Source organism: Carassius gibelio, chromosome B3, assembly GCF_023724105.1.
Source record: "Carassius gibelio isolate Cgi1373 ecotype wild population from Czech Republic chromosome B3, carGib1.2-hapl.c, whole genome shotgun sequence".
Taxonomy (NCBI): domain Eukaryota; kingdom Metazoa; phylum Chordata; class Actinopteri; order Cypriniformes; family Cyprinidae; genus Carassius; species Carassius gibelio.
The window spans coordinates 1,478,404-1,498,233 of NC_068398.1; the positions used below are offsets into that span (position 1 = coordinate 1,478,404).

At 38.4% G+C, this 19,830-nt stretch overlaps 1 protein-coding gene across 8 annotated transcripts in view; it reads right to left on the reverse strand.

The window, feature by feature from the left end:
- Positions 1-8,543: 8,543 nt before the first annotated feature.
- Positions 8,544-19,830, reverse strand: part of LOC127952170 (zinc finger protein 665) — an 88,878-nt gene continuing 77,591 nt past the window's right edge. For 4 of the 8 annotated variants that reach the window (XM_052550537.1, XM_052550547.1, XM_052550536.1 and 1 more), the window contains one exon: positions 8,544-11,498. In XM_052550537.1, the coding sequence (XP_052406497.1) occupies positions 10,042-11,498 (1,457 nt within the window). In that variant the 3' untranslated portion in view covers positions 8,544-10,041. Of the gene's footprint in view, positions 11,499-14,169; positions 14,339-19,830 lie in introns of all 8 variants that reach the window. The other 4 variants (XM_052550539.1, XM_052550538.1, XM_052550548.1 and 1 more) reach the window with 3 other exon arrangements.

A 19,830-nucleotide genomic window follows, 5' to 3' on the forward strand; every position in this document is an offset into this window, starting at 1 on the left:
ACTTTATTTCTATCAGATCAGAGATCAGAGATCAGAGATCGAAAGATCTTACTGAGAATTACAGAGATTTAGATGATAATGTTACTGTTTCGTGTGATGTTACCATTATGGAGATCAGTGTTTACTTTAGTTTGTCTTCTGTCCCTTGACTTTTGCACTTTAAATTTTGTTTCATTGCTGTATTTGTATCTTCATGATACGTCTGTTACAGCAGTATTAATTTTGATAGTCAAGTGATTATGGCTGTTTCTAACAGGCATGATCTACTAGACTGACTTAAAATGTTGCTATAGTAATTAATATTAATTTGGTGTTGAAATATTTGAGGGAATGACACAATTTTTTTTTTGTTTCTTCAATTTTGTAAGATTGAGAAGTAGTGTGATAACCAGTATTTATGGATTTAATGACTAGTTTTAGTTTAAAAATATTTCGGGCAGCAGTCTCCACAACACTCAAAGAGAGAAATCAACAATCAGCATATGAATCTCAACAATGGTGACAATCAAAAGGTTCATGATGCAATGCATTCTGGGTAACAGCACAGGATAAAACTCATCCATGATTCCCAGCATGCATTGCGGCATGAATAAATTATGCCCCTGAATTGTTCACTTATTTTCTTGAATTCTTATGTGCTTATAATTTTGCATTTGTTTTAAGTTTTAGTAGCATGTGTTGTGATGTTCAGAACTGATATGTTTATTTATTTTGTGGATTGTCACCATTGTTGTGATTCATACGCTGATTCTTGATGTTTCTGTCTAAATTTGAGCAAAGGTTTTTTTTTATTATGAGTGAAATTTTCTTAACAGTCTTTCATAACTTATGGCTCAGCAGTGTTCCTTCTTATGCTGTAGTATCAATATAATAGTATTTGTTCTTGTCAATCTATAAACAACAGTATCAGATTTTTTTTCTTCTGTGTACTTTTGTTTTGCTATAACAGGTTCGAAAGGCGCATTGTTACAGCATGTAAAAAAAAAAACCTTAGTTGTTGAAAAGTCACGTTCAAGAGCCCAACTAAAGTAAACACTGATCTCCATCATGGTAGTGAAAAAAAACACCTAAACCTATTTAACTCTCCATAAGTTCTTCTGTAGACATCTGACAGAAATAAAGTCAGTTTTGGTTAGTAATGTGAATCTGGTGAAGCTGTTTTAGTAGTTGTTTAATCAGATCTTGAGAGATTTGATGTATTCTTTTATTCAGTTGATTTCATCTAAGGCTGTGGCTGAAGTCATTTGTAGATCTTGTGTTTCTCCTTCCTTCAGTGATTCTGCATGTGTTTATCACTAATGCTCAGTCATCAATTAATCACCGAATTATCTCATTAACTTCACTGATTCAGTGTTACTCAAGCACTCTGTAGTGTGCACACATTATAAGTGTTCATTTAAAACTGAGGATTTTCTTGTGGGGTTTAAAGTGTTAAAGATTTAAGATGAAGAAAAAACAGCATGAAACATAATTTAACAGTAATAAACTGTAATTAATTTACAGGAAACAAACTGTAGAAAAACAGTTATTTACTGGCACCCCTGCTGCCAGTAAATAACTGTTTTTCTAATGTTTCTTGCCATAAATTAATGGTTGCCAGCAAAAAAAGTGTTTTTCTACAGTTTGTTGCCGTTAAGTCAAGGAAAAACAGCAATATACTGTAAAATGTAAACGTCAGATTTACCAAATGAAAAAAAAAGTTAATTTAACTAAAATAATTGTGAACATCCATAGAAAAAAAATTAGGCAAAGTCATACACTGATAATGAGAGTAAATACTGAACTCGACTGTATTAATGTGTGTTTGCACAAGAGAGATCGTTTAGTTTAATGTAGTTTTGTTGTTCACCATTGTGCTGGAGAGTAGAGCCCGTGCTTCAGTCATTGATGAGCCACAAATTCTGATTTTCTGCTGCTTTATATAAAGGCAGTAAATGTGGAGTTGCTGATACAGTGATGATCTCTGTGTTAAGTACTTCAGCACATACATGTGCGGTGTAGATGACAATGAGATGCAGTGATTTGAGTAAAAGTCATGTATTTAGTTACTTTATTACTGCACATTAAGTGTTTGCATCGTTATATTAAGAAATATTCCTTCTCAGTGGACTCAAATTAAATAAGTTCATAGTACTAACATCGTAGGAATGCTAGTTTTAAAAACTCGAACTGTTTGAAGCAGTGGGAGTGGAGTTAATTTCCATGGTAGAATTTACGGTAAAATACTGTTAAAAAATAAGAGTGGTAAATTAATGGTTAAGAGCTGTAAATTAACAGTACTTTACTGGCGCCCCTGCTGCCAGAAAATTACTGTTATTTAATGGCAATTTTTTTTACAGTGTACCAAATGAAAAAAAATAATAATTTAACTAAAATATTTGTGAACATCCATAGAAAAAAATGTATGCAAAATCATACACTGATAATGAGAGTAAATACTGAACTCAACTGTATTAATGTGTTTTCACCAGAGAGATCTGTTAGTGTAATGCAGTTTTGTTGTTCACCATTGTTCTGGAGAGTAGAGCCTGTGCTTCAGTCGATGATGAGCCACAATTTCTGATTTTCTGCTGCTTTATATAAAGATGCTGATACAGTGGTTATCTCTGTGTTAAGTACTTCAGCACATACATGTGTGCTATAGTTGACAATTAACTGCAGTGATTTAAGTTAAAGTCATGCATTTAGTTTCTTTACTACTACACATTAAGTGTTTGCATTTTTATATTAAGAAATATAAAAATTCTCAGTGGACTCAAATTGACTAAGTTCATAGTACTAACATCATAGGAATGCTAGCTTTTAAACTCGAACTGTTTGAAGCAGTGGGAGTGGAGTTAATTTCCATGGTATAATTCACGGTAAAATATTGTAAAAAAAATAATAATAAGAGTGGTAAATTAATGGTTGAAAGCTGTAAATTAACAGTACTTTACTGGCGCCCCTGCTGCCAGTAAATTACTGTTATTTAACGGCACAATTTTTTACAGTGTGTTTTTCTACAGTTTGTTGCCGTTAAGTCAAGGAAAAACTGTAATATACTGTAAAATGTAAATGTCAGATTTACCAAATGAAAAAAAGTTAATTTAACTAAAATATTTGTGAACATCCATTAAAAAAAATTGTATGCAAAGTCATACACTGATAATGAGAGTAAATACTGAACTCAACTGTATTAATGTGTGTTTGCACAAAAGAGATATGTTCGTTTAATGTAGTTTTGTTGTTCACCATTGTGCTGGAGAGTAGAGCCTGTGCTTCAGTCAATGATGAGACACAATTTCTGATCTTTTGCTGCTTTATATAAAGACTGTAAATTTGGATTCTCCTGATACAGTGGTGATCTCTGTGTTAAGTATTTCAGCACATACATGTGAGCTGCAGTGATTTGAGTAAAAGTCATGCATTTAGTTACTTTACTATTACACATTAAGTGTTTGCAGTTTTACCTTAAGAAATATTCCTTCTCAGTGGACTCAAATGAAATAAGTTCATAGTACTAACATTATAGGAATGCTAGTTTTTAAACTCGAACTGTTTGAAGTGGAGTGGAGTTAATTTCCATGGTAGAATTTACGGTAAAATACTGTAAAAAATGAAGAGTGGTAAATTAATGGTTGAGAGCTGTAAATTAAAAGTACTTTACTGGCACCCCTGCTGCCAGTAAATTACTGTTATGTAACGACAATTTTTTACAGTGGGTAACGCGTACTGTGATCAGCTACTTCTGTCTGAGTCTTTAAAGTCTCATTCTTTAGTCTTTAAAGACTCTTTATCTTTAGTCTCTTTATCTTTAGAATCTTTAGTCTCATTCTGCGGTTTATGAGTCTCTTCTGGGGTCTGATCAGTCACATTTTCTTTTGACTGGGAGGATGCTATAATGACCTGAAAGTCAGCACTGGCAGCCAGGTGCATTATGGGTATTTGTTTAGCATTCAATTATGGGTTAAGCAAGATGGTTGAGTTCTTGTGTTAGTAATGTTATGTGTGTTCATGTCCAAGTTAATTTGAGTTGATTTGGGTTCATTTACTGCCATGTTATATAAAAGGGTGACTGTCACCATCATGGAGAGAGATGTGTAGAGGAGTGACTTTTGATATGGCCTTGCCTGTATCAGTTTGAATGTTGGGCTCAGAATTAAAGGGTAACAGACAATACTGCCTCCTGTTGGCTGGTTTGTTAATAACTCTGCTCACAGAGACACTCACGGTCGTGTGGTGTGTGGGAAAGTAAGTTGTGATGTATAGATGCTAGCACCCTGTTAGCCATTAGATTAAAAAAAAAAAACAGTGTAGCTTAGTTCTAGTCACCCCATGTTAATAGAACAACTGCTAGTTGTTACATTGGTGTCAGAAGTGGAATTTAGGCTGTTCAGAAGATGCCGTTATAGAACAATATAGGCGAAATAGAGCATGGCCTCAGAGAGAACCGCATCATGATAGAGTGCCTGACAAATGAGGCGACGCGTAGAAACAGGGCTCTGGACTGGCCTGATGGCGCCAGAGTTCCCCGGACTGTGTTTCGCTCTCCTAGGCATGGGCAGAATGAATCTCCGACTATCACACCAACACACCAAATCAGTGTCCAGTCCGGTCTCTTCTCACGATCGCCCGCCAAGCTGCCACGATACAGTGGGTTGACGCCCCTGGAGCCCCACCTGGCTCAGGTCGATCTGGCTGCTCTCCATGATGGTTGGACCCGCGAAGAGACCGCGACTCACTTGGCCCTCACCTTGGAGGGTCCTGCACTTCAGGTCCTCATCGATCTGTCCCCTGAAGAGAGGCGTGATCTCCAGGCCCTCATCGCTGCACTTAAGAGCCGCTTCGGGCAGAGAACCTCTGCAGAGCAGAGCAGGGAGGAGCTTACTAACTGATATTGATGTGAAGGAGAGAGTGTGGGTGCATTCGCCGCTGACATATATATCAACACTAGGAAAGGCTACCCTACCTTCCCAGCCACAGCGAGGGAAGAGCTGAGCCTCCACGCTTTCCTGCGGGGCCTTACACCTGAGCGGCTACGCCAGCATGTCCGCCTGTCATCACCCCAAGACCTGAGTGAGGCACTGAGAGAGGCTGAGCGAGCTGAGGAGGTGTTGCAGGCTGGGCCGACAACAGGTCGATCTCCACTCCAGCACCAGCTGACAAGAGCAGCAGAAAGAGAGCTAGACGGGGTCCAGCCTCAGGAGGAGGAGGTCAGCCGTGCTCAACCAGTGACCCCCCGACGGAGATCGAGACTAGACCGATGCTTCCGCTATGGAGAACCGGGGGCACTTCACCAGGGACTCATACCCACTTCTGCGTATTGATGACTCATTGGATTATGTTGCTGGATCCTGTTGGTTCAGCTCTTTGGACTTGCGCAGTGGGTATTGGCAAGTGGAGCTGGCGGCAGAGGCCCGGCCCAAAACTGCATTTACCACAGGGCAAGGACTGTGGCAGTTTAAGGTGATGCCCTTTGGGCTTTGTAATGCCCCATCCACCTTTGAGAGGTTGATGGAGCGGGTCCTTATAGACATTCCCCGTACCCGCTGTGTGGTCTATTTGGATGATCTGTTAGTCCATGCCAGAGATTTGGCCACGCTGTCCACAATTTAAGGGAGGTCCTGACAGCCATCCGTAATGCCGGGCTGTGGTTGAACCCGGCCAAGTGTAACCTGCTCACCCGCCAAACGCAGTTCCTGGGGCAAATTGTTAGTGAGAGCGGGGTGGCCACCGACCCAAAAAGGTGGCCACAGTGAGGCACTGGCCCCCACCAACCAACATCACTGAGTTGCGGAGCTTCTTAGGCCTGGCTTCCTATTATAGAAGGTATGTCAGAGACTTTGCAACCATCGGCAGCTCCTTACATCAGCTGACAAATAAGGGTGTGCGATTCGGGTGGTCCGAGGACTGTGCGGCCGCCTTCCACCAGCTAAAAGCCGCTCTCATAGATGCTCCTGTTCTGGCCTACCCTGATCCCAACCAACCTTTCCTGGTGGACACTGATGCCAGCAACGTGGGGGTTGGCGCCGTACTCTCCCAGAAGGGGGAGACTGGAGAGCGAGTTGTGGCCTATTATAGCTGCAGCCTCAGTCGTCCTGAAAGAAACTACTGTGTCACCCAGCGGGAGTTGTTAGCTGTGGTCCTGGCAGTCCGTCACTTCAGGCCCCTACCTCCTGGGCACCAGGTTCACACTGAGGACCGACCACACTAGCCTCACCTGGATGCTGAACTTCCGCCAACCAGAGGGTCAGGTGGCAAGGTGGCTGGAGATCCTCCAAGGGTACGACTTCAATGTCAGTATTGTTCTCGCCACGAAGAACTAGATCTGGGCCCATCATCGGCAGCAACAGAGCCGGGTGGCAGTGGTGGAGATGGAGGGCCATTCACCATTGAGCAGCTGAGACAACAGCAGACGAATGACCGAGTTCAGGTGAAGGTGAGGGGTTGGCTGGAGGCTCGAGCACGTCCGGACTGGCCTGAGGGGGCCTGAGATCAAGTCACTTCATTCTCAGTGGGGCAGCCTGGAGCTCCACGATTATGTGATCTACAGGCGGTGGCAGGCACCCAGGGGGGGAGTTGACCGTCTGCAACTCCTGGTTCCCCACACTCTGCAGCCAGAAGTCCTCCATTGGGTTCATGGGGCAGCTGGAGCTGGCAATTTCGGGAACTCCAAAACAGTGCAGCGGCTGCTGCAGCGATTCTACTGGCTGGGGTGTCGGCAGGATGCAAAGCTACACGTTAACTGCTGTGATGTCTGCACGGCACAGAAGGGACCCAGCCAACGCTCTCAAGCGACGTTGCAGCAGTACCTAGTAGGGGCACCCATGGAGAGGATCGGAGTTGGTATCTTGGGACCATTTCCTATCACAAAGGCCGGCAATCACTTTGTCCTGGTAGCTATGGACTATTTTACGAAGTGGCCTGTAGCATATGCGGTGCCGGATCAGAGTGCTTCCACGTCTGCACAGCGACTAGTGGATGAGATGTTTGCCCATTTCGGGGTGCCGGATGAAATTCACTGTGTTACAGTTCTTCCTTAATAGAGACTGAAACTCATTTGCCGTAAATTCTGTGCCTTTGTCTGACCTAATACACTTTATAGTTTCATAAGGAGCTGTACAATTGAGGAACTTTTCAGTAGCGGTCACAGTGTCACTCATAGCTTTTAGAAATTACAGAAACACTGAACCCAAATATTCATGAGTAAATGTCAACGCACACTTGAAACCGTCTTTAGCTACCGGATCAATCCGGCCAGCTAGATCTGTGTGTACTATTTCCAGTGCAGCTTTAGCTCTTGTGACAGGTTAGCCGTTTCTACTTTGAACAAATTTACCTTGTGTGCCAACCTCACAGTTTAGGTTAGATTTATAAATTTTTCCCTTTGATTTTCATTCCTTCAGCTACATCCTGCAATCTGGAAACATCATCATTATTGCAGTGGCTGAGGATCTCATGCCAGGTTTGAATGGCATTACCTCCTTTACAACTATCATTGTCCTCACTGACAGTGTTCAGATAGTACAGTCTGTTGAAGTCTTGAATGTGAAATTTAGTACCGCTCTTGTGGATGAGTTCATCACGTGCCTATTGGAAGTTGACCGAAGTTGATCGCGGCTTTTACAGAAAAGATGTCCCCTGAGTACAATGTGATGTACAACGTGCTCCTAAGCATCGTCTTCACCTGTTTTCCCTCGTTGTCAATCAGACACACCTCCGCATCACCTCTTACTCATCACCACACGCTGGAGGCTCTGATAAAATCGTGACCTTTAGGCCTAGCAAACGCATGTGGCAAATAAATTTTTTAGTTCTTTTAATCTCCATCGAAATACAAAATTATAATTTTTTTCTGTTATGACAAAAATCATTAGGATATTTATGAAAGACCATGTTCCATGAAGATATTTTGTACATTTCCTTAGAACTTCATTTGCACAGTTTTAAAGATGATTTTCTCAATATTTAGATTTTTTTGCTCCTTCAGATTACAGATTTTCAAATAGTTGTATCTCGACCAAATATTGTCCTCCTAACAAACCATAGTTTTGGAAAGATTATTGATTCACTTTTTATATGAAATATTTCTGTTTAATCAGTATTATACTACATCTCCCTTTGTGCTGATACTTTCACAGAAATTACATACATCATACATTTTATACAGATAAATACTACCTTATTCATATTCCTTATTCACTACCTTATTCATTTTTTTTCTTATGATGAAAAAGGAAATCCCCACCAGATGGGGCAACTGGCTCCATTACTCACACGGTAAAAAAAAAAAAGTTTAATGAGTGGACGCAACAGCTGCCAAACAAAATTTGAGTAAAAGATCCTAAATTTTATAAAGTACAAAAACTTCATTTAAACTTTAACAAACACTGTTATTTAACAGGTATTTTTGAATTAACACCTTAATTCGCTAAATAACTAAATAAATGAATGTTTCATGGCCACAGAATATTTCTAACAGAACGAATGTTTTAGAGCATGTAGCTAAATAATTTTGTAAAAGGGACATTATTCACAAGCAGTGACACAATCAGAAACTCATGTAATCTGTGCACAAGAGTTTTATTAACTAAACACTAACACAAACTAGTCTAACACATTTCTTAACCAATAGAGATCTACACTTTCGGAGGGAAAGTTTACGACTCTTTGTCGTCGCAGCATGGTATTTTGTATATTTAATGGCATTGGGTGTTGATGCAGAACTACTAAAGATTCTCAGAGCATTATCATGTAGTGTAGGTATCAACATATGTACACTCTCAATTAGATCATCAAAACACAAATTCAAAGAGACCAAACATGGTATAGATGATGTTATTTTAATTAGTGATCTATCATAATGCATGCATAAAACAGTATACAATACAAAAGACAATATACGAGAACAGTAATAATATACACAGTGACCTGGCGATATGCGTGTTCTTTCAGAGTGTGGCGAGTGGGACGGGGCCGAGGGATGTGGGAACAAGGAGTGAGGCCGGCGGAATGATTGGGAAATCAGCAACACCTGCGACCCACCGCAGGTCTTGAGTCACACGTAGGAGATGGTAGGATATAAAACTGGAGCGACGATAGTAAAGGACGAGAGAGGACCAGGCCTGGGATTTTAGTTTATGTTTTGCTTTTTATTTGCGCGCATCCGTCGTCCGTGAGGGGCTGGTGCGCGGTTTTGTGTTTATTTTGAATTATTAAAATATCATTTGTTTGTCCGCCGGTTCCTGCCTCCTTCTTCCCGATGATTACGAAGGTTGAATCATTACACAGAGAAAGTGTTTTTTCCTATGAATTAACTAGAGAAGAGTCTTTTATGGGCATTATGGGTGTCTCCTATGGGGAAAGGTAGTGAGAGGGAGGACTCTCAACATGCCATTGGGTCGTAAAGTTCATCTGGTCTGGTAAAGGTATCCAGGATTCCATAGTAACAGAAAGATCCTAACTTTAAAATATTATCTAATCTGATTGATAACCATGATCATTTCAGTTAGGACAACATTCAGGACAAAAGCTACTTCAGAAAAGACTCTTCCATTGACTAATGTCTTTACTTTTCTTTGCCAAATTGAAGTAGCTTCTGTTATTCTGTTTCCCTCATCAGCAGCTCGCACAGTGTTTCCTAACTAGAGATAAGATACGACTTTGTAAGATAGGATAATAATCCTAAATCAAGTTAAGATTTGCTTCTGTAATACGAATTTGAAACAAATCCTAATTTAACATATATCTTAAGTTGAGAACTGAGATAAGAAATTTTCCGTAACCCGCCCCATGGGATATCATTTATATCATGAAGCAAAATGATGTACAATAATAAACTTTTGTGACATTGTTCTTTGGGGAGAAAATTTATCTTTGAGTTTATCTGAATCTCAGTTGGATCTGCTGGTTTTGAAGATGAACTTTATTCACTGAGAAAACTTCAGATAATGTTTCTTTGACTTGTCACTGGTAATGATTTATCCAGATGATATTTCACAGCTTGATCCATTATTGTGTCACATTTGGTGAGGAAGCAGCATCAGATCTGAAGATGATCTACTAACTGTGTTTGTTTTTTGTATGATTGTGTAGAGAAGATGAATGTTTGAAACACTTCCCACATGCAGTGCAGTGATACGGTTTCTCTCCAGTGTGGATCCTCTTGTGTCTTTTTAGACTTGATGACACACTGAATCTCTCGTCACAGTGTGAACACTTGTAAGGTTTCTCTCCAGTGTGGATCCTCTCGTGTGTTTTCAGGTATCCTGATCGACTGAATCGGTCATCACAGTGTGAACACTTGTAAGGTTTCTCTCCAGTGTGGATCCTCTCATGTGTTTTTAGATGTGATGACACACTGAATCTCTTGTCACAGTGTGAACACTTGTAAGGTTTCTCTCCAGTGTGGATCCTCTCGTGTCTTTTTAGATGTGATGACACACTGAATCTCTTGTCACAGTGTGAACACTTGTAAGGTTTCTCTCCAGTGTGGATCATCTCGTGTGTTTTTAGATGTGATGACACACTGAATCTCTTTTCACAGTGTGAACACTTGTAAGGTTTCTCTCCAGTGTGGATCATCTCATGTGTTTTCAGGTTTCCTGACTGAATGAATCTCTCGTCACAGTGTGAACACTTAAAAGGTTTCTCTCCAGTGTGGATCATCTCATGTGTTTTTAGACTTGATGAAACAATGAATCTCTTGTCACAGTGTGAACACTTGTAAGGTTTCTCTCCACTGTGATTCTTCTCATGCAGTTTTAAATGGCTCGCTGAAATAAAAGTCCTTTCACACTCAAAGCACATGTACTCTCTCACACCAGTATGTTTTTTCTGATGAGCTTTCAAATATTCTTTTAATCGAAAACTCTTTCCACACAAATGACATGAATGTGGCTTCTCCTTCGCATGAAGTTTCAGGTGTTTTGTCAGGTTTGAAGACCACAAAAATGTTTTCCCGCATTGATCACATGTGTGTGGTTTCTCTCCAGTGTGGATGTTCATGTGTGTCATAAGGTTTGATGACCGTGTGAAACTCTTCCCGCATTGATCACATGTGTGTGGTTTCTCTCCAGTGTGGATGTTCATGTGTACCTTAAGAGATGATGATTGTGAGAAACTCTTCCCGCATTGATCACATGTGTGTGGTTTCTCTCCAGTGTGGATGTTCATGTGTGTCATAAGGTTTGATGACCATGTGAAACTCTTCCCGCACAGATTACAAGTGAACGGTTTCTCTCCAGTATGAACTCTCATGTGTAGCTTGAGAAGAGCTTTACTTGTGAAACTCTTCCCGCACTGATCACAAGTGAACGTTTTCTCTCCATTTTGGATGTTCATGTGTAGCTTGAGAAGAGATTTGCTTGTGAAACTCTTTCCACACTGAGTGCAGGGGAAAGATTTCTTCTTCTTCCTTTTCTTTAATTCTTTCTGTTTGGGTTTTTCTCCGTATCTGACATGATTTTTATTTTCAGATTCACTCAATACTTCTCTCTCCTCATTATGTTCAATCAGCTCTGAAACAAAAGTAAAAATGTTAAATTTTCATTAACTTGTTAAAAAAAAAAAGTGTAAAATAAATAAATAAATTGAAAGGATATAAAACTGTAAAGCATGATGTAGACAACTGAATTACAAAATTTAGATCATTTTTATGCAGTTTTATCAATTAAATGTACCGGAAAATGACTGGCCATCTGGCCCACCCGGTACACAAATATACATATTAGTGTTGTCACGGTACCAAAATGTCAGTAATCGGTACCGATACCAGTGAATATCCACGGTTCTCTGTACCAATTTCGGTACCAAAGCAAAACACAAAAATATGCTAATTAAAAAAAATATGTATCACTAAAAATACCACCAATGCCATTCTTCATACTTATTTAAAATTGTGTTTTAAGTTTTTCTACAAGTAATATAATTATGAAAAACCATAAACAAGTTTCACCCAAATTTTATTTGTCTTTTAATTAAATGAAATTTAAACATTTAATTTTTTGTTAAATAAAGGGGATTTGCTATTAAAATTAAAACATGGAAGAAATATTGTGTGATTTAATTCTTTTAAAAGTGTAATTTATTTTCAACAGTAGTAGCAGTATCACATAGATTGTACTAAATAGTAATATTACTTGCACAATGCCTTTATGTAAAAATTAACTTTTATTTTGACAGGTTGCCATGAATACCTTTAAACTGACACTGGTTTTGCTCAAATGAAACTGTAAAATGCTTGTGAAGTGACTCAGAACAGTTCTGGTGATGTTGTTTATGTATTTATGTCCTCATTGAGATGGCAGATGCTGAAATTACTGCAAGCGTCACGCACTTCAGTCCATGCAACCCTCTACGGACACCTTGGCAATTGAATCGTCGTTGGCTAGTAAATATTTTAGTTTACTCGCCAAACTGATATATAATTAGAACTTTAGTAATTAGAAGTAAACTTGATAACCATGTTTAAATGCATATTAGATTAACAAGGATTAATGAGCTGCTTGATTCATGAATATTAATCGGGTTTCGTGCGCTAGTTGGAACTGATTTGCTGAAATCAAAACGGACGATAATAGGTGAGCGCCAGCCAATAAGATTGCCATTTGCGCATTAACGCCACACACACTAATGTTATCGGAAAACCCAGCTGTTCTTAAAGGCTGTAGACTTCCAAAAGGAACGCCACTATTTTGACAAGAAAATACAACAAAGAATACTGTTTAAATGTAGCGTGTCAGTTCTCTCTCTCTCAGTCTCTGTGTGTGTGTGACAGAAACCGATGGCGATCTGAGCGCCTTCACACTAGAGTTTACGGTACATTAAACACAGGTGCGCTGTGCATCAATGGAGATGAACTAAAAAATAAAAAAAAAAACAGGTCGCCTGACAGAGAGTCAAACTCTGAAGTGCTCTCTCAGAGTGTTCGGAGAGTGAACATATATCTGAGCTAAACTATTACTTGGCCTCTAACTCACACACTGGCGACTAAAATTAGATTTGATTAATTTCGCAGAAATCATCGCGATGTATGAATCAAGAACCAGGTTTGAACGAGACCTCGGTACCACCGGTCTTTTGCCCCACTAATAAATATATATATTTTTAAAATGACGGAAATCATAATATTAAACCCCTTTTATACACATACGGATGAGTGAGTCGATCGCGCGGGCGGCAAGGAGTGTGTTTTGTTTGGTCTATTGCGTATCTTGAAACACTGCCCCTTTCACACGTAAATTTGCTTAAAACATAACCGACTGTGTTTACGATAATACTTGAAGAGACAATTATTTTTAATAGTATTTATTTTTAATAGTATAATTAATAGTTTTACAGAATGTGCACGAATTGGTTAAAACACTTGATTTGGCAAGATTTAAGTGCAAACGATCAGCTATGATCCATTTAACCCTTCAAGCGAATGAACAACGCGAATCAAGTTAGGAACTTTACGTCACTAGCGGTGATATATTTTGGAGCCCGACTGGAAAACACAATAGCCCCAGGACATATGCGGGTGTCGCTCAATTTTATTTTATACCCATGAGTGCAGTACACCTGCATTGCGTTAGCACTCGTTAGGTTGTCATTAGTGTTTTCATTCGAACCTATCACTGTTTTCTTTTCTCCTCTCCTCTCTTTCACTCAAGTTTTTCACAAGTTCATCAAACAACCGCGGTAAGAATATTTCATCAAGCGCGGTGAGTAATGGCTTCTCCTGCTATTGTTATTTGCACCTCTTGCCACATGTACAGTTTATCTATCTCTGTCGCAGAGGAGGGATTCACATGTGATAAATGCAGGGAAATGGTTAGGCTGACAGAGAAGATTTCAGAATTAGAGATCAAAACATTAAACGGGTTCTCCCCACTCAGTGATGCACCCACTGAGAAACCTGATGAAAGTGCTCTAGTTATTGGTGATTCTATCGTACGGAACATGAATACAGAGACACTAGCCACCATAGTCAAATGTTTACCGGGAGCCAGAGCGCCTGACATCTTGGCAAATTTAAAAGTGCTGACTAATGCTAAACGTAAATACAGTAAGATTGTTATTCATGCCGGCGCTAATGATGTTCGACTTCGCCAGTCGGAGATCACTAAAAATAACATTAAATAGGTGTGTGAACTTGCAAGCACGATGTCAGACACTGTAATGTGCTCTTGCCCCCTCCCTGCTTACCGTGGTGACTAGATGCATAGCAGATTGTCATCACTCAACGCCTGGATGTCTAAGTGGTGCCCACAGAATAACATAGGTTTCATAGACAATTGGACGAGCATTTGGGGCAGACCTGACCTGTTGAAAAGGGATCGTCTTCATCCCTCCTGGGGTGGCGCCACTCTTCTCTCTATAAATATGGCAAATAGTTTTAGTGTTTATACTTGACTAACTGGGGCCCAGGTCAGGAAGCAGACAGACTGGCTAAACCGACCATCTGCTAGCTGCCTCACGTCACAGTGGTCAGTTAATTCTCAGCACATAGAGACTCTTTCACCTAGATATCACACTATAGAGACTGTGTCTGTTCCCCGAACTAGAAAATACAAAAAACATCCTAACCAAGTTAAGATTAACAATTTAATTGAGGTTCAACAAATAAAAAACAGATGCAATACGGATAAACAAATGATAAAGCTTTGCTTATTGAATATCAGATCCCTTTCTACGAAAACACTTTTTGTAAAAAATATGATCACTGATCATAATCTAAATGTGCTCCGTTTGACAGAAACCTGGCTAAAACCTGATGATTACATTATCTTAAATGAGTCCACCTCCCAAGATTACAGTTATAAACATGAGCCACGTCTAAAAGGCAAAGGGGGAGGTGTTGCTTCAATTTATAACAACGTTTTCAGGATTTCTCAGGGGGCAGGCTTCAACTATAACTCGTTTGAAGTAATGGTCCTTCATATAACATTATCCAGGGAAACAAATGTTAATGATAAATCCCCTGTTATGTTTGTACTGGCTACTGTATACAGGCCACCAGGGCACCATACAGACTTTATTAAAGAGTTTGGGGATTTTACATCCAAGCTAGTCCTGGCTGCAGATAAAGTTTTAATAGTTGGTGATTTTAATATCCATGTTGATAATGAAAAAGATTCATTGCGATCAGCATTTATAGACATTTTGAACTCTATTGAGGTTAGACAACATGTTTCAGGACCTACTCATTGTCAAAATCATACTCTAGATTTAATACTGTCACATGGAATTGATGTTGATAGTGTTGAAATTACGCAGCCAAGTGATGATATCTCAGATCATTATTTAGTTTTGGGCAAACTTCATGTAACAAGAAGTAGAATTACAATTTTGGCTATAAGTATGGAAGAACCATCACTTCTACCACAAAAGACTGCTTTTTAAGTTATCTTCCTGATGTATTCAAATTCCTTAGCATATCCAAAACCTCAGAACAACTTGATGATGTAACAGAAATTATGGACTCTCTCTTTTCTAGCACTTTAAATACAGTTGCTCCTTTATGTTTAAGGAAGGTTAAGGAAACCAGTATGACACCATTGTATAATGAACATACTCGCACCCTAAAGAGAGCAGCCCGAAGAATGGAGCGCAGCTGGAGGAAAACAAAACTAGAGGTATTTCGTATTGCTTGGCGGGAAAGTAACCTATCCTACAGAAAAGCATTAAAAACTGCTAGATCCGACTACTTTTCTTCTCTTTTAGAAGAAAACAAACATAACCCCAGGTATTTATTCATTCAATACAGTGGCTAAATTAACGAAAAATAAAGCCTCAACAAGTGTTGACATTTCCCAACATCACAGCAATAATGACTTTATGAACTACTTAACTTCTAAAATCAATACTATTAGAGATAAAATTGTAACCATTCAGCCGCCAGCTACAGTATCGGATCAGACAGTGCACTATAGACCCCCTGAGGAACAGTTCCACTCATTCTCTACTATAGGAGAGGAAGAATTGTATAAACTTGTTAAATCATCTAAACCAACAACATGTATGTTAGAACCTATACCATCTAAGCTCCTAAAAGAGGTGCTTCCAGAAGTCATAGATCCTCTTCTGACTATTATTAATTCCTCATTGTCATTAGGATAAGTCCCCAAAACCTTCAAACTGGCTGTTATTAAGCCTCTCGTCAAAAAACCACAACTTGACCCCAAATAACTAGTTAATTATAGTCCAATCTCGAATCTCCCTTTTCTGTCCAAGATACTAGAAAAGGTGGTAGCCTCACAATTATATTACTTCTTAGAGAAAAATGGTATATGTGAGGATTTCCAGTCAGGATTTAGATCGTATCATAGTACTGAAACTGCTCTCCTTAGAGTTACAAATGACCTTCTCTTATCATCTGATCATGGCTTTATCTCTCTATTAGTTTTATTGGATCTTAGTGCTGCATTTGACACAATTGACCACAACATTCTTTTGCATAAACTTGAACACTTTGTTGGCATTAATGGAAGTGCATTAGCATGGTTTAAATCGTACTTATATGACCGGCATCAGTTCGTAGTAGTGAATGAAGATGTATCATATCGATCACAAGTGCAGTATGGAGTACCTCAATACTCAGTACTAGGGCCGCTACTCTTCACGCTTTATGTTACCCTTGGGAGATATTATCAGGAAACATGGTGTTAGCTTTCACTGTTATGCTGATGATACTCAGCTCTATATTTCTTCACGGCCCGGTGAAACACACCAATTTGAAAAACGAATGGAATGCATAGTCGATATAAAAAACTGGATGACGAGTAATTTCTTACTGCTAAATTCTGAAAAAAAACCAGAGGTGTTAATTATAGGACCTAAAAACTCTGCATGTAATAATCTAGAACACTGTCTAAGACTTGATGGCTGCTCTGTCAATTTTTCGTCATCAGTTAGGAACCTAGGTGTGCTATTTTATTTCAATCTTTCCTTAGAAAGCCACGTTTCTAGCATTTGTAAAACTGCATTTTTCCATCTCAAAAATATAACTGAACAGAGATGACATCAATGAACTCAATGATGAACTGCCTTTAACTATCATTTTGCATTATTGACACACATTTTCCTAATGAATGTTGTTCTGTTGCTTTGACGCAATGTATTTTGTTTAAAGCGCTATATAAATAAAGGTGACTTGACTTGACTTGACTTGACATCAGGCTCGCGATTTTACGAGCCCTGCACCTCAGATATATCCAGTTTGTGAACCATTGGTTTCCACACTGGTTTCGTTCAACAAAAGAAATGATTATTTTAAAAGATTGGCTCCAAAAGGAAACATCTGTTTAGGAATCAGATCATGAACTTGTATTACAAAGTCAAAGATGATCTATTATTGAACTTCTCAAATAAATAAATACTTCAAGTTCATCTGTAAAGCACATAGAGCTATCGTTTGAGTTCATAAACTTCTATTTCATGCATGATTCATATGTCATACTATGACAGGAGACATTTGTAGGCTGTGATAAGAAAAAAAAAAATGACGGTGCGGTATAGGCCTACTAATTTCTCCCCGTTTGTCTTTGATCAGCGTAGCATTTTTAACATCTTGGAACGTCATCAGAGAATGCCCTTTTAATTGGTGATTTCAGTCATTGTGAGTCATGTATCGTAGCAACGATGATGACAAGTGACAACAGTGGGAAATGTAAAAATGACTACCTCCAAGCGGCAGGTGAAAAAGAAATGAGCACAAAAATATAGAATTGAATGGAAAAATGACTACCCATGGCTGGAATACGTGAGGGGGAAATGAATACATGGCCACTGTACCATATGCCATCGCGTTTTTTCTTTTTGTCACGGCGGAGTGTGTGATATTAAGCAGCATGCATCAGACGATAATCACAAGGAGCGTGAGACTGCGGGCACGGGACAGGAGGAGCGAGGTCAAGGTTCCTAGACTCCAGAGGCTAATATGGTAGGCTGTGTAATCATGTGGATTTTTAGAACTCAAATACAGTTGATAAGAAAGTGATTATATTAAAAGAGATGGTACAGGTTTAGCCTAACATTCCATATACATCTCCCCAGTGTCTCCCTTGTGTTCCTGTCTCCCACTCCTTCATAATGTGGCAATCATTTCTTAATATATAATAATACATCATTATAAAAATAATGATGGGTTTCTTAATAAGGTATCTGAAGGAGGGAAATTATTATTTAATTAATATAGATTTTTTTTTATGTATTATTGTTTTGCACTGGAAAGTTAATTATAATGAAAGTATAATTATATACAGATATTTGCACTACACATCCTTAAAATGTTGTGTAATTAAATTAAACATATTTTTTTGCACTGGAAAGAACATTCTAGAAGTCTAATTCTATTGAATGAGTTTTGCACAAGGCTACAGAAAACTTTTCTTCAAATGCAAAGGCTACAGAAAATTTTTCTTCAAATGCAGTCTAAGCCAATGAGTTTTGAATGTTATATGTTGTATTTGTTTAGGTTAAAAATAAAACGTTTTATAAACTAAACAAATCCATGGTTCATTGTTGGCAAAAGAATCATGATAGCCTTCCTATTTCACATCTATGTGGTTCAGTCTTGTATATTGATTAGGCCTATTTTGCTATTCTATAAATATATAGGCCTAATAAGTTGTATTATAATATGCTATAATGTATGAAATATTTTTATCTAAATGTATCAATTAGTTTCCACAATATTCACCAGAAGTCACCATTTCAGGAGTTATTTTTCAAAATGTTCTTCTGTGGGGACATGTCACCCGGAGAGAATTCATTTTGTAAATGCTGGTTCTGAGAGGATGGTGAACTTGAGACTGTTTTGCACAGGGCACTTGACTTGAGTTCAGACCCTGAGGTCTTAAAATGACATAAGCTGCTAATAAAGCTGCTGTCACCATTTGTGTCAATGTTAATAAAACATCAGAAAGAAAGTAATTTACTGCCCTTGACAGAATCACTTTTGTAAAATAAACAAATATATATATATATATATATATATATATATATATATATATATAAGTGCTGGAAAAAATTAATCGCATCCAAAATAAAAGTTTGTGTTTGCATAATATAAATGTGTGTACTGTGTATAATTATTTTGTATATATAAATACACACATATGCATGTATATATTTAATATTTTTATTTATTTATATATAAATTATTTATATTTATATATAATATAAATTATATATAAATGTATATACATGCAAAATATTTTAAATGAATACATGCATATGCATGTATTTATATACAAAATAATTATACACAGTCCACACACATATATTATGCAAACACAAACTTTTATTTTGGATGCAATTAATTTTTTTCCCAGTACTAATATATACAGTATTGTTCAAAATAATAGCAGTACAATGTGACTAACCAGAATAATCAAGGTTTTTCGTATATTTTTTTATTGCTACGTGGCAAACAAGTTACCAGTAGGTTCAGTAGATTCTCAGAAAACAAATGAGACCCAGCATTCATGATATGCACGCTCTTAAGGCTGTGCAATTGGGCAATTAGTTGAATTAGTTGAAAGGGGTGTGTTCAAAAAAATAGCAGTGTGGCATTCAATCACTGAGGTCATCAATTTTGTGAAGAAACAGGTGTGAATCAGGTGGCCCCTATTTAAGGATGAAGCCAACACTTGTTGAACATGCATTTGAAAGCTGAGGAAAATGGGTCGTTCAAGACATTGTTCAGAAGAACAGCGTACTTTGATTAAAAAGTTGATTAGAGAGGGGAAAACCTATAAAGAGGTGCAAAAAATGATAGGCTGTTCAGCTAAAATGATCTCCAATGCCTTAAAATGGAGAGCAAAACCAGAGAGACGTGGAAGAAAACGGAAGACAACCATCAAA